Raw genomic sequence first — 15,737 nt, forward strand, 5'->3', positions numbered from 1 at the left:
ACACAAAAAATTAAGTAACTCAAATACTTGTCGTTTCAACTCAGCTGGAAATTGTTTCAGTAAAATTTGTTTTAGGGGTTGTCTATTTCCATTCTCCTCCTAACTTCGTTGCTGTTTTTGTTGTCTTATTTTATAGTCTTATTCTTATTTATGGCAGGGCTGTAACATTTATTATTTGTTATGTTCCCTGGACTCTGTTGGAGGAATAGCAGGATACAAATGTTTTAAACAAGCAAATATTATTCCATTTTAAAATAAAAACCATTCATTCTACACCCATACCTGAATCTGAAACAGGCTCCCCTGTCCACTGATCAGGGCAATTCTTTCCATCCTTACCCCCCTGGCCAAATCTTTTCTAAGTCACCCTTGGTGCACTTGAACTCAGTAAACACCGCATTCCCCAAGGCTGACCAAGTCCTGACTGTCAGAATGCAGAATGCGGGGGCTATGTTAATTCTGTGATACCCCACCTAAACATTTCATTAGCATCAGCAGCATGCTAAGGAGACCAGTAGCCAGGAATCCAAAACCCAGCAGCTTCAAAGAAGTAAACTGTGTTAGAATCATAGAATCACAGATTGTAGAGTTGGAAGGGACCTTAGGGTCATCTAGTCCAACCCCCTGCAATGCGGAAATCTTTTGCCCAACGTGGGGCTCGAACACATGATTAAGAGTCTCATGCTCTGCTGATTTTAAGCTAATAAAGCTGGGGATCCTGGCATGCTGCCCGCAACCGTATCCCACTTTCAAAAGCAACATCTCAGCACCAATTGACTCTGGCTACCTGCTTGATCTGCCGCGCCTGTCTCTTCTGCAGGTGAAGAGGTGCTGTCTGCAGACTGGAAAGTGGTAGTGGCGGGTTCATTTGTGCCAGGTACAGGGCTGGGGGTCTCCGAAGGGGGTGCTGAAGCAGCTGGGGCACTTGGTGGCTGGGCAGTTCGGGGCGTCCTGTGAGAGACAGAGAGGTAAGAGATCCAGCAGGCAAAATGCAAGAACTGCGTCAAGATCACACACACACACACAGGCAATCTGTGACTTACTAGCTGGGCTTGGACATGATACCGCTTTCCCATTTCAATTCTCATTTTAGAGATGTAGAAAACCAAATGGTGTACCCTTAACAAAAAATCAACTGAGAACAACAGATTGCCATCAGATGCACACAACAGAGTCTGCACATCAGTGGCTGAAGAAAAGACTAATAGGAAACTAACAGTTTACATACTACCATAACCTGTGGGGAGAGCTAAAAAATGCAAGTTTATGCAACAAGAGAAGTCAAAAGTTGAGGCCTGTATAAATAATCTGGTTCTTCATAATAATACCGGAATACACATTATACTTCTATTACCAGCCATGTTTATACCCTGCCCTCTTAGTCAAAAAGGCTCTCAGATCGGAAAACAGAAATCGTCCCTGCCTTCAGGCTCACCATCTAAAAGACATGCTGCAAGAGGAAAAAGGAACGGAAGGGAGGAGGGAAAAGCAAGCTCAAGCACAAATTATTCAGATCATAGCCAAAGTCAGTGGTGGTTCCACTTCTACTTAAGTTGCACAATCTAGTCTGCTATTGCTACTCATGGAGAAGGGGCAACATCCCCAATCCTTGGCTCTCATTTAGTCAGCCTTCTAGCTTTGTAGGAAGCTGAACTCTTGAAGCTAATCCAACACTCTTAAGACTTTCCCTTTCCTGTGGAATTCAAGCAGTCTCACCCTTGCGGGCAGACTTTAGAAGACATCTGAAGGCAGCCCTGTTTAAGGAAGTTTTTTATATTTGATGTTTTATTCTGTTTTTAATCTGTTGGCAGCCGCCAAGAGTGGCTGGGGAAACCCAGCTGGATGGGAGGGGTGTAAATAAATAAATTATTATTATTATTATTATTATTATTATTAGAGGAAATGAAGTTAGCGTAGTTCAGGGGCAGATGAGTGGAACCTCTGGCCTTCGAGATGTTTCTGAACTACAATCCCCATCACCCCAGTCCATATGCCCATGCTTGTTGGGATGATGGGAATTGTAGTTCAGCAACATCTGCAGGGCCAAGCTAGGCTTGTTCTAGTTTGTGACCACCAAAAGCCACCCACGCACCAGGACACACAACCAGCCTGTTGACCTCTAAATACAGTAACTGCTCCAATTCAATGCAACGCCCGCCTACTTTAAGGAAACGAAGGCTTGTCTCAAGGCAGTTCAGTTGCAGAATCAAGACCTGCTGCAGCAAAACGTTGTTGGGGAGCAGGGAGAGAACCAGGGAGATTACCCGATCGTTGCCAACACAGTGAGATACTGGTTGATCTGCAGCATGGCAGCGTCAAGGAGTGTGTGGATGTTCTGCAGGCACTGGAGACGGGCTTCCAAATGCTGCCGCTCATGGCCTTCCATGGCCCGCAGCTCTTCCTCTGTCAGCCCAGCAAACCCAGATGGTGGTACCGGCATCGGAGGGAAACCTTTAGGAGAAGAAAGAACACTGTGCGTATGAGACAAGACGCAGAGGGAGGGAAAGAGAGAGAGATTGGCAGGACAAGGAGTTAGACCCTAGAGCACACGGACTGCTAATACCATTCAGATCATCTGTGAAAATGATGGTCAGTGTCCAATATTTTGCCCATTCATTTCAATTGGTCTTCTCTGAGTGGGACTAATGTTGGATACAACCAGGACTTTTCTATTTTTCCAGCCGGAACTCAATTCCGGCACCATTCCCATTGTAAGAGAAAAGGGAGGTGTTTGTGTTGAGTTCCAGCACCTCTTTTTCTAGAAAAATAGCATAGGACTCAACCCTTATTCATGGCACCACACCGTACACAGGATCACAGGTTAATGACCAGAAAACAGACATTTTTTGCCATTGGCCCAGCACCACGGAATGCACTTCCCTCTGCCACAATGGAATCAGAATCAGGACAGACCAAACGAGGTATTTCTTCCTGTGAAAAACCCTTCCCTCTGCCATACATGAAGCGGCTGCCTCCATCAAGTGCTTCAGACACCTTATGGAGACATTTATTTTTGCGCAGACTTTCCCTGACCCAAAAGATAGATAGATTAGATAGATATAGATATCACATAGGTTTTTATTCATTTTCATCTTTAAACTGTTTAACATGGTGGTACTAAGACACAGTGTATCTTTGTTTCCATTAGAGCATACAACGTGCAACAACTACATAAATATATATAAATAAAAACAAAACTACAAACAGATAAACGTTTCTGAATATAGTAACAAAATTGTGTCAAAATGTATATACCAAAATTATTACAATTAGTTACAGCTCGGATCCTGTTATTACTAGATTTTCTGTCCTCATGCTTTTCTACTGGTTTTTATTCTGCATTTCTGTACAGCACGTAACAAGCGTTTTAAATTAAATTCAAATTTAACAATTACCCAAAATCCCACTGATATAAGCAAAAAGTGAGGCTAATGTTGTGGTGCACAGAAGCAGCCACTGGTATGGCTTGCCTTCTCTGCCCAGCCAGGCTGCCATCCACAGAGATGCACACACACGAGGAGGGTCTGTGTTTAGGTTTCTGAGACTCACCAAAGAGAGGTGGGAACGGCATCCCCATCCAAGGCGGAGGGAAGGCAAAACCAGGCACCGTCCCTGCAGGGGCCGCAGTGTCCGATCCGGATGCTGAATCGCCACTGGGCCTCGGGGCGCCTGCTGGGGAAGACAGCAACGTAAACCTCATGGTTGCCCCACAACCTTAAAGCAAGTTCACACAAGTCTGTTCCTCTTCCTGGGCTGCACTCAGTGGGAGCCAACATACTTGACTCAGGGAGCCCAAGGAGCACAGTTCAAGGGATGCTCCCTATAGCAGGGACAAGGAATTTGTGGTCTTTCAGGGGACGCCTCACCTGACGTTTGTGTTCCTGAGGTGGAAGGAGTGGCTGCTGAAGCGCTGTCTGCATTGTTGGGGGGCTGGACGCCAGGCACTGGAGGGAAGGGGCCCATGGGCGGCCACAGAGGGAACATCCCTGGAGGGAAAGGGGGCAGGATGCCTTGGGGAACTGCAGGAAATAATAATAAGAGAGAGATAAACTCAGAAAGATTAGCAGCCACCATGCAAAAGGAACACGAAGGGTCTTTCACAACCCCGGTTGTGGGAGCTACAGTGCTGAGCTCCCCACATTACAGCGGCGCCTGTGGGAACCCCAGAGCACCACCTGTTCTCTGGTGTTCCTCAGGGGTCACTTGGTGCCAGGAGTATACTGGGGTTAATTCCTGGGAACCAGCTTGAGATGATTCGCTCAGCAGCTCAGACTTACAGTTTGGCGGCTGAGGGATCAGTGGAGTCTGATGCTGCTGCGGCGGCTGCTGCCCTCCCTCCTGTTGCTCAGGGGGCGTCTGTGACTGAGTGGGGAGGGAGGCTCGGAGGACGTCCATCCGGCACGTGGGACAGGTCTGCTGGCGCTGGAACCAGGACCGCAGGCAGCTGTGGAAAGGGAGAGGCAAGCTGGTTGGAGCGAGCGGCTGGGCCACAACTACTGGCTTAGCACTCTACCTGCTGAAAGCTCTCCTTTGGGCAGGCCCAAGCTGCACCCTCCAATCAAGAGGCAGCAGGGGAGGGGGAAAGCATCAAATAACACAAAGAGTCTAACAGTGCAATTTTTAAAGAGAGGTCCCAGCTACAAGGACCACAAGCTGCTTTCTGTGCCCCTGATCAGGGGTGGAGGGTTCATTCACCAGGCCTGGTCGCTCCATTACCCTAAGATACAGCACACAATGAATGGAGCAGGCAGACATCAGCCACTGACTTATTCAGGGTTTGCAAATGTACTCCCCAGAATACCATTGGCAAGCATTCCCCCATCCTCCTCCAGCAGAACGGCAAGGGTTCCCCCGCTGATGCTATCCTGTGCCCTCAAGGCTCAGCACCAACAAGGTCAGGCCCTCCTCGCTTGTCTACCTTCTGTGCTCGGGACCCTGGACAGTGACCACCAGTCCTAGGCTTAACAGTACTGGCTTAACTGTCTCAGCTGCATAAAACCCATCTCATACATTCAAGCTTCTTAAGTACAGTATCAGCCAGGCTCCTACCTGGTGTGGAATATGTGGTTGCAAGGCAGGCGTTTTGCACCCATTACCATCTCCTCCCGGCAGATAATGCACACATTGTCCATGGCCTGCAGTTCTTCTGGAGTGGCATCGGGGTACCTGGGGAGGAGGAAAAGGATTGCAGAAGATCATGGACCTTCTTCCCTGCCTTTCGCAAGGTCCAGTTTATGGAGTTTTATTTAAGGCTCCGGCAAACCATGAAAGCTCTGCCCTCCCCCCTCACCTCAGCAACCCAAACTTGGAAAGGAGAACCACTTTCTACAGCCCTCACCCCCTTCCCAGTGAATACTCACAGGGTGTTCATGTTGCGAATAGCTCGGCGGGACATGATTGCATCTGTCACAGCTTTCTTGAACTGCCTGGATGGACATACACGAGAATCAAGTCTACCGCTGATTTGAAAAGTCTTACCAAAACATCTTAAGAGAATACTGGGCAGTACACCCTTGGGTTAACATCTTGCCTAGTTACTGAAAACCTGTGTGTCTGACTCCTAATTCTGTCCAAGACAGCTGCTCTGAATGTTATGGCTCTAAATCCTTTCCCCTGGGCTTCCCTTCTCCTGCTTCATTTGCTGATGCTGCTCCCTCATCCCCCTAGTCCCTATTATTTAATGTAATTAAGCCAAAACACATGCAGACTGAAATCACTGCGTGTTCTTTCCCTACCTGCCTCCATCTCCCCCCCCCTTAACTGTTTCCCTGTATCAGTTTCAGCCACATGGGGCACAGGTCTGTCAAACCTGCTCAATATAAAATGCCACGTACATAGACTGCACTATAAAAATCATAACCTAGCAGTAATAAACTACAGGTGGTTTGGGAACACACCAGCAAACAAGTGCTTTTGTTTTAATAAAATGCAGCCTTGCTTTAGCTGTTCCAGGCGCATACGATGCTGTACTCAAGAGAAACAAGCATTTTCCCCGGCTGATGAGAAAGGTGAGTTTCTTGATGTTGGTTTATTCTCTAAATATTTTTTTAAAAAATTGTAAAATGGTGCTTTCATAAGCCAGTGTGGTGTAGTTAGAGTGTGGGACTAGGACCTGGGAAATCAGGGCTCAAACCATCTTCTTGGTTATGAAGCTCGCTGAGTGACCTTGGGCCAGTCGTTGCCTCCGAGGTCTAACCCCATGTGAAATGGGGAGTGGGGGGGATTGATGTCTGCTACCTTGAGCTCCTTGGAGAAAAGGTGGGTTATGAAAGAGGCAAAAAGCACTAGCAGGAGATCTAAGGGCACCATCCTCATTGCTTCCACAGATGCGACAGATAGTAAGCATGAACGTTAGGTAAAGTAAAAGTAAAGGTACCCCTGCCTGTACGGACCAGTCTTGACAGACTCTAGGGTTGCGCGCTCATCTCACTCTAGAGGCCGGGAGCCAGCGCTGTCCGCAGACACTTCCGGGTCACGTGGCCAGCGTGACGAAGCTGCTCTGGCGAGCCAGAGCCACACACGGAAACGCCGTTTACCTTCCCGCTAGAAAGCGGTCCCTATTTATCTACTTGCACCCGGGGGTGCTTTCGAACTGCTAGGTTGGCAGGCACTGGGACCGAGCAACGGGAGCGCACCCCGCCGCGGGGATTCAAATGCGATCGGCAAGTCCTAGGCGCTGAGGTTTTACCCACAGCGCCACCCACTGACAGATAGTAAGCATGAACATTATCTCTCTTCAAATGGCATTGGCCCAAAGTGCCTCCCCTCTCCCAAGACTCTGGCTATTTTCAAGCCAGAGGACTTATTTCCTACACATGTGGGTCCCTACAAGCAGACGGATGCATGCATTCGCAAGCCCGCACATACGACGATGCCAACCACATCTCACCTCATAGCCAGGTACATGGGTCGGATGGCAAACAGCGGGAAGGTGTGCACTTTGATCATGATGGTCATGAAGGCCATGTACAAGAGGACCTTGATGAATCCTGCAGAAGAAGAGGCGGAGGAAGAAAGCGGGGGTCAAGCCAGCACGTAAACCTTCACGTTGCCAAGAGGCAAATCCTTCCCGGCAACCAAACCACAGATGCTCCATGTTCTCTTCTCACCAGGGAATTGGCTCAGCTGTCACAAATCAAACCGCCCCCCCCCCCAAAAAAAATATTGCCTTGATTTCTCCATGAGGAGTTGCCACTAGGCCCAGGAGAAGGCAGATCTTTAAAGCCCTACATGGCCTCGGCCCTAAAGGAGCGTCTCCACTCAGCATTGCTCAGCCAGGACACTGAGGTCCAGTTCTGAGGGCCTTCTGGAAGTTCCTTCACTGCGAGAAGTGAAGCTACAGGGAACAAGAAGAGGGCCTTCTTGGTAGTGGCGCCCACCCTGTGGAACACCCTCCCATGAGATGTCAAACAGATAACGAATTATATGACCTTCTGTAGACATCGGAAGGCAGGCCTGAAAGCAGTTTTTAATGTTTGATATTTGATTGTGTTTTTATATTTTACTGGAAGCCAACCAGAGTGGCTACAGCATACAAATAAGAGAATTATTACTACTACTTTTATGGCTGGCATATGTGCAGGGAGGCTGCTTTGTGCCCACCCGGCCAAGCCCCACCAAGGATCGCCACAGGGCAGAAAAGTAACTCTAAGGCAGGAGCCCATTGTCTGCTTTCTTTGGCCAGGATGCCCGTTCTCTAGGAAGCCGCTTTATATTTGATCGTTCATTCATTCATTTATCATTTTATTTGTATGTCACCTTTCCATAGTTAAAACAGTGCTCAAGGCGGCTTACAACATGACAAGATTTACATAATCAGACCCTGGGATCATCTAGCTCAGTATTACAACAATTGGCAGAGGCTCTCCGGGGTCTCAGGCAGGGGCCATTCCCATCCCTGTCTGGGGCCTCCTACATGAAAAGCAGGTGTTCTGCCACAGACCCACAGGCCTTCCCCCATCACCTGTGAAGAGCTCTGTATACAGCATGTAGACGGCCTTGTTGTCCCAAGGGTTCTCGCTCTGGAGGTCGATGGAGTGCAGGATGTATTTGATGAAGATGGTGAGCACCATCGTCATGAGGATAGCATACTGTGGGAAAGGAGCAGCAAGAGAGAGAGGACCAAGTCAACTGACAGAACCAGGCATTGGTTGGCAAACATCTCCCTAATCCTGCCGTCGCTTCCCAGAGAAAACCAAAGCAGCTCGTGGATCAGGAGTCCTCTTTCCTGCTCCCACCAGACATCAATGCTTCAAGGTTCAATCCGCCCTGAGGGCAACATGGGGGCAGCCATGTCAAGCCAGGCACACCATATCCAAAGCTGGCAGTGCCAAGGAACTCACATCAAGCCATTAAGTTAAACCAACAAGCAATGCAATTCCAATTTACGACACATACCTCACCCTTCCTGCAGTTCTTTGTTTCTGGCTATGGGGATTAACTGGGATGCATTCATGAAGCAACAGCCTTCCATGAGACTTCGGTGAAGCAATAAAATTGCTAGCACATTTGCAAACCTAAGCAGGGTCCAGTGTGGTTTCAAATTGGATGGGGGACCACGTGTTGAGTTTCCTGCATTGCAAGGGGTTGGACTAGATGGCCCTCGGGGTCCCTTCCAACTCTATAGTTCTATGATTGTATGATTCTCTCTGAAAGGATGGGCAGCGTCAGGGGTGGCAAATACCTTCCTATGCTTTCAGCATAATAAAAGACGCTCAACACAGCAGGCAACAGCCGAAGTATCAGCATGAAGAGGATCTACAATGCATCCCCTCCAGTAGTGGCTGATGTCCCTTGGGACTGGCAGGGAGCCCAAGAGGAGCTGGAGTCAGAGTTGCTGACAGGTTGGGGCAACTCATTCTACCTTTCTCCCAATCCTCCTCATCCCCACCTGAGTTCTGCAAGGGCAACCCTGGGACTAAGGAGGAGGAATCCAACAGGCAGGGCCACACCCTGGACTGGCTGTAAGCAGGAAAGCAAGCAGGTGGGTGGTGGCTTAGGTTCGTAGGACACTGCCCTATGGGAACTAATGGACCAGCCTCCACAGATCCCCCTCAAACTCTGACAGTTCTATGTGGAACCCAGCAAAGTTCCTTGCTTTGAATTTTAAATCCCTACTGCTTTAGAAATTACCTCCTTAAAAGCAATCTAAATCACTGTCCGTTTTCTTGTTTTTAATCTAAATTAAGTCTGTCTTTACTCCAACTCTAAAAACACTCCTTAGCTCAGAATGTATACGGTGGCAGCTGGTGTATGGCAAGTGTGTCCCACCCATGAACATACACATCTCCATGACTGTAGATTCTTTCGTCTTCTTAAACTCACAGAACTGAGTTGGAAGGGACCACGAGGGTCATCTAGTCCAACGCCCTGCAATGCAATAATCTTTTGTGCAAGGTGGGGCTCAAACCCACAACTCTGAGATTAAAAGTCTCATGCTCTACTAACTGAGCTATCCCAGCTTAGTTCTTCACACTAGGCTATTGAACAAGAGCTGCTCTATTGACTTGCATTGAGAAAAGGAGTTTCTGAATTGCTGAAACCTATGGCTACATCTCCCCACCACACCCAGTGCTCTGCTTCCCAGGGTCATTCACAGCTGCTGGTCTGCTCTCCTCTTTGCAATCTGTGGTCTGTGTCATCAAAGGCTGTCAGAAACCTCTGCTAGCTACTGTGAGCAATGACTTCCACGCAAAGCGCAACGCATACTCCATTCACCTCAAAGCCAAAGACCAGCTGGACGGAGGCTCCCCGTGTGAGGATGCTGTGGTAGGCATGGCTGACAAACAGGAAATCCAGAATGCCCAGGAGCAGCATCAGAGCTAAAAAGAGGAAGAGAGAGAAAGAGTGATTTGCCATTTCTAGAAGGCTAGCCAGATTAGCCTGTTGCATCAAAAACCCCACACAGTCTTGTGACACCTAAAGGAAAGGACTAGCAAATGTACTACGGCATAAGCTTTCTGAAATGGTGATATTCAGAAGCCAGTAGGAGAACATTCAACCTGCTAGAACACGCTGATATTGACCTCATGGTGGCCCACCCTTGAAAACAAACTTTGAAGAGAAAATCTGGTGTCAAGCAGCTGAAATGTAGTTTACCAAAAAGTTTGGTTCATCAGATGCTGAATAGAGAAATGGTTTGCTGACCCACTGTGGGTGTTGATTTACTCAGCTGTGCTAAGCCCCTGCTCGTTTCAGCACCAATTACTGTGCTTGCAAATGGTCACTGTCTTTTATTTTATTTTATTTTATTTTATTTTTTGGCAGGCACCTCAGCTTTAATTGAAGCACCACAGACTGTACTTCTTGTACTTTGCTGCCATTTATCTCCAACATTTACAAAAGCCTGCCAAAGGGGGATTACACTTCACAGCATCCTAAGAGAAAACCCTAAGGCATTCCCAACAGAAGAGCAGTTACAGCAGAAGTCAGCCCAGAACTCCAGGAATCCCACCACAGCAATAACCAGCTGTGCACCAACGACTCCAGCACAGGCATGGGGACACGTGTGACCTTCTAGACAGTGTTGGACTACAATTTCCATCATCCCTGGTCCCTGACCATGCTGGCTGTGGCTGAAGGGAGATGGCAGGCCCTCAACATCTGGAAGGCTTCAGGTTCCCCAAGCCCTTCTCCAAGCAGCTCAAGCGTTCTTCCTTGGCTCCCTTGTTCTTCACTTATTTGCTTAAGGCATTTATATATACCGCTTAATCATTTGCATTTCAGCTTGAGCAGGTTGAGACAATGGGAAGTCCCACAGATAGTGGCCACGTAGGGCTTTGTGTCAGAGCACCCAAGTGAGCTATATGCAAATGCCAGTATGAAATAACATTTCCTGCAGTCCCTGCATGCAAATGTCATCTGGAGTTGTCCTCCTTACCCAACTACTTCCTTTGCAGAGCCCCCCAAAGGAAGTGCTTAAAGCTGTGCCGAATGCCAATCCGCCCTCACCCTCCACACCCCAAAGCGTCTGACGGGGAAGCTCCTTTTACTCAGGCTCCCCTTCCGCCATCCTCCCTACTAATTATTCCACCCTTGCGCAAAGCCACAAAAGCCTTACAAGCTGACCAGCTGCTGCTCTGCCAGCAGAAGTGGTGTGAAGCATTTTCAGCAAAGCCTTCACCAGGGCTAAGTTTTAGCTGAGGCTCAGCTGTGGAAGAGGGCCCATGCCAGCAGCTCAACCCTATTCTCATCAGGCCTAAGGGTCTAACAGTTGGAAAATGCTCATTCCGCCAAACTCTTGGCAGTGCACATGAATGAGGAGTTTTCTTAGGCAAGAACTCCTGTTTCAGCTCAGCAAATCAGCTATCAAACCTCCACATCCTGCTGCCGCCTTAAGGTACTTCGCCTTAAGAATTTAGATTCTTTCTTCTTAAACATACCTATTTGACTGCCTGGACCTGTCTAATTTGCATGTTAACTGTTTTGGGTGTTTTTAGTGCAAACTGCCCTGTTTATTGAACATTTTAAAAGCATCTAAAAAGAAAACCAAATAGATGAATAAAACACCAGGGATGACTTCCCATTTCTGAATGCAAGCCCTGAACTACGCTGTCTGGTTTGTACAAATTTGCCTGTTTGGAAGTCCTGGAGATATCCGCAGCTGGTCAGCCTTAAATCCCTATGCCTGCTTCCCACCGATTCCCAGATCCAGCACAAACTTTTTGCCCTTCTCTCCCAGAGCTCGTTATGGCCTCACTCCTCGCCAGTTATTTCCCTCCTCTTCTATTCCAATATATTGCCGCCAACTTCCCCCTCCAAAGGCCTGTTGCTCCCTGAAACAACGCTGCCCTCTCTTGTTGCCCCTCCTGCCTGGCATGGCCTCCCAAAACACCTCAGGGCAATATGCTCCCCTCTTTAATGGAAGAAACCCACATCTTTTCCCAGGGCGCTTTTGGAATGCACCCCACCCCACCCCAAAACAAATTGGAACTAAGCCAAATCACACGCAATGGAAATAATTGCCATATTCTTCCTGTGAAGTAATTGCATATTCATTCCTCTCTCTCTGCCTCAGGAAGCTGGATCGTTAACCAATCCTACACTTGCACTCAGCACAGGTGGGTGGGCAACAACCTTTGTCGTAAGCGAGAAAATGGGCTAGATTTGGGGCAACTGCAGGTATGTCCGTCTTTCATTGAGAAAGGACTGGAAGCAGCCGGGCAGTGGAAGAGGAAAGCCTTGAAAGGAAGGCAGGTACTTACAGACAATGCGAAAATGGAAGAGCCAGGAAATGTTTGGGCTCCTCTCCATCTAGAGAGACAGGGGAGAAAGGAGCAAGATTAAGTGGTCTTATCACCCAAGATAAGCAGCAACTTTTATTGACTGGCCAAACTCATGTAGGCCTCGATTTCGAACATGTGCTCTGCCGACACATCTTGGCACTCAGGTTGGAGCATGGCTGTTCTGCATTCTGGGCAAATGTCCAGAATTCACAAGGATCCCTGTAGAAAAGAAATGTCTGAAGGTGGAAGCACTTAAAGTAGAAATGGGGAACTTGTGGCCCTCCAGATCTTGTTGGGACTGCACCTGTCATCAACCGCACCTCACATAGCCAACAGTCAGGGATGTTGAGACTAACAGCATCTGGAGGGCCAAAGGTTCCCCATCCCTGACTTAAAACTAGTGTTGGAATCTTACAAATCCCCCCCTCCAATCCCTGCTCCAGACTGGCTGTTAACAAGAGATTCTAGTGCCAAGAATCCAATGCATTGGAATAACCCTGCTATTAACATAGCTTGGCCTGGGTTGGTGTGTGAGGCTGATGGGAAGAGCCACCATTTTGCCCAACTTCAGAAACCTCTGTGCAGAGTTACTTTGATAGGCGTCACACATTTGCAACATCCGCTCTTCCTTTCACCCTTACTGTGTCACATGCCATGCTAAGCCATGATTCACAAGCTTTGCCAACCTGGTGACCTCCAGAAGTTTTGGACTACAACTCCCATCAACCCAGCCGGCATACATCCAAATCACCTGGAAAGCACCAGGTGGACTTAGGCTGACTTAGTGTGAGGCATGCACCAGCAGGAACAAGGTACAGCAAGCCTTGGGTTGACATCCTCCTCTCTTCCCTTCTCCTCCTCGGATGCAGAGATAATGCAAGCCTTTTGGCCTCCACCATTGCCTTGCATGAACTGAGAAGTGGTTCACCAACCCTCTGGTGCCATTGGAAGAAAACTAGTGGTAGGTAAGCTGAGAAGCTTCTCAGAAATCCTAGTCCAGAGGGTGGGGACAAGAGACTGGGGCCTTCTTCGCAGTAGCCCCATTTTTAAAGGAATGCTCTCCCCAAGGAGGCCCCCCTGGCACCCAATTTTGTCACTGTTTTGGCACCAGGCAAATAGGTGATCCGCCCCCACTCCTAGGCATTTTGAGCAGCTCCAATGATATGATTGTACTATTAAATTTGTTTTGAAATAATGTTTATGTGATTTTATTATTGTATTTTTACTTTGATCGAAAAATGCTTTAAGATATACAAGCGTAATATACCTAAAACCTGAAAGCCCCAGGTGTTCCTAGGAATGCACATCAGCCTTGCTTTTGAGCCACCATACAAGAACCGCCAAACTGGGCTGCTGCTTGAACTGTTCAGGAAACCCTTTTATTTCTCCCACTGCCACCGTGCGTCTCAGTGGCAAGAACCGTTTCAGCCCACCCTACCCCTTCCTCCAGGTGGTGCACCTTGGGGCCACCATACTCACAAAGTCCACACGGTCCTCAGCCAGCCAGTGGAAGCACTTGAGGAAGAGGAGGAGAGTGAAGAGGGCCACAAAACGGGGGCTGAAGTCATCCCTGAAGACTGTGAAGGCAAGGCAGGTCTCGGTCACTGCATACCATGACCGCTCAAGCAGATGCTGTGTGAGAGAGATTGATTTAAGGAGCTCTCTCTAATCCTGGGCCCATCTGTCCCCCACAAATGCAGTCGTCTCCAGAAGAGGCACCCTCCTTGCTATGCTTCCAAAGTAAGGGTGGGAACCCTCAGGCCCAGAAACATCCCTCTGGGGCCTCTCTTCCAACTGTCCACAGATCACACCCTTCAGCAGCCTGCTCTATGCCCTCCTCAAGTGTTTTTGCCTCACTGAAAATTGCTCTTGAATTGTGATAACATATCTTGCTAGACTGGATTCCTAGCCAACACTGCTGCCATTTGGGGGTGCATGTGTTAGAAATCCCATCACTGCTGCAACTGTGGAATTGAGATTGTCTCTCTCTGACCATTTATTTTATCTGCTTTTACAAATTGGTTTTTATTTTAGTGTAGTAATAATAATATAATAATTTATTATTTGTACCCCGCCCATCTGGCTGGGTTTCCCCAGCCACTCTGGGCGGCTTCCACAGAAACCAAAATACAGTAAAATCACACATTAAAAACTTCCCTGGGATTGCATGATGATGGGTGGGCTAAAAATTCCCTTATAAAAAGGGCTTTTTACCTTTGGTCCTTCCTTCTACTAGTATGTGGCCCCCAGAAGGCTGCTAATGAGGGGAGGCAGCCCTTGGGCTGCGAAAGGTTCCCCAGCTAGGCTTACTGACAGTGTTGATACCTGTGGGTCCGTAGTTAAACAACACAGGTAGAAATCTAGCCAGCTGGCAGGGAAGCCAGGGGCCTGGGCACAGATGTGAAATTCTCCAGTTCCATGTGAACAAAATTGTGTTTCTAGGCCTTCCGGCTACCAAAATGTACAAAGGCTCAGGAATTAAAGATCTATCATTCAGAACGTTTGATTGCAATGTAACTGAACATCTCGTCTCTCTCCTCATTGTACTCAAAAATCCTCTCTGCTGTGCCACTACAGCCAAAACTTAAAGAACTCAGGACACATTAGCTGTTAAAGAAATGCAAGTTATTTACAACTTAACTCTAGGAAATGATGCCAAAATCCTTCCCCGCAAGCTTGCAGCACCCTTTAGAGATGATTGATACAGATCCCCCATTGTAAGCCAAACCTATTTTCTCCTCTGTGATCACAGGATGATGCCGATTGAGCAAAGGGGTCTGCGGAGTTTCTGGCTCTTAGTTTAAGCATTTCATGTGTGCCTTCCCACAAGGCCCACAACAACCATGCACCCAACAAGGCTCACCTCCATTTCCGCTGCTCGGAGCTGTCCAAAAAACACTTTGCCCATGAATTTGCCTAACAGGAACACCAGGACGAAAGCTTGAATGTACAGCACCTGACATAGCAAGGAGGAGAGAAAAAATGGCAGAGTGGGAAATCATTTTTAGGAACATCCCTGTGCAGGCCAGACAAAACTTAAAGGTGTCATTCATTGCTGCCCACAATCCTCCCCTCAGAAGCTAACAGGATAGACTGTGTTGCTGAGCTCTGTGGTGGGGGAATATCTTTTGATTTCTTTCTGGTTCCTCAGCATCTCCTCCTAATCTCCCAAACCAAATTATTCTTTTATGCATGTATGTAACAGGAAACCCCAATGAAGAAACCTACAAGGGCAGATGGAAGCATTCCAGGCTCCTGGTTGGCAAAGGACACATGAATTTGATCTGGGGCACAAGCCCGGGATTCAAAACTGCTTAATTTTACTATGTGATGCAGAAATATTTTGTGAGCTCTATATTTCAGATGCCCTACGCCTGGATCTCAGAAAACCTCTATTATATGCAGATTGTTTGGGTTCTTCTATTCCTTACACATGTAGGTCTAAATAAGGCTTTACATTGAAGGCTTCCCTTGAAATGCAGACGGCAGCTTTGATGAGACCATTTTTGAGGG

At 47.9% G+C, this 15,737-nt stretch overlaps 1 protein-coding gene across 9 annotated transcripts in view; it reads right to left on the reverse strand.

Annotated features, from left to right (window-relative positions):
- SYVN1 (synoviolin 1) overlaps positions 1 to 15,737 on the reverse strand; it is a 29,281-nt gene that overhangs the window by 5,332 nt on the left and 8,212 nt on the right. For 4 of the 9 annotated variants that reach the window (XM_083476834.1, XM_083476832.1, XM_083476833.1 and 1 more), the window contains 13 exons: positions 15,088 to 15,180; positions 13,704 to 13,856; positions 12,204 to 12,252; positions 9,718 to 9,821; positions 7,964 to 8,090; positions 6,890 to 6,989; positions 5,361 to 5,426; positions 5,050 to 5,166; positions 4,278 to 4,444; positions 3,867 to 4,019; positions 3,550 to 3,672; positions 2,265 to 2,451; positions 788 to 951 (listed from right to left, as the gene is read on the reverse strand). In XM_083476834.1, the coding sequence (XP_083332960.1) occupies positions 788 to 951; positions 2,265 to 2,451; positions 3,550 to 3,672; positions 3,867 to 4,019; positions 4,278 to 4,444; positions 5,050 to 5,166; positions 5,361 to 5,426; positions 6,890 to 6,989; positions 7,964 to 8,090; positions 9,718 to 9,821; positions 12,204 to 12,252; positions 13,704 to 13,856; positions 15,088 to 15,180 (1,603 nt within the window). The remainder of the gene's footprint in view (positions 1 to 787; positions 952 to 2,264; positions 2,452 to 3,549; positions 3,673 to 3,866; positions 4,020 to 4,277; positions 4,445 to 5,049; positions 5,167 to 5,360; positions 5,427 to 6,889; positions 6,990 to 7,963; positions 8,091 to 9,717; positions 9,822 to 12,203; positions 12,253 to 13,703; positions 13,857 to 15,087; positions 15,181 to 15,737) is intronic. The other 5 variants (XM_083476839.1, XM_083476840.1, XM_083476837.1 and 2 more) reach the window with 2 other exon arrangements.

Source organism: Podarcis liolepis, assembly GCF_965112155.1.
Source record: "Podarcis liolepis genome assembly, chromosome: 15".
NCBI lineage: Eukaryota > Metazoa > Chordata > Lepidosauria > Squamata > Lacertidae > Podarcis > Podarcis liolepis.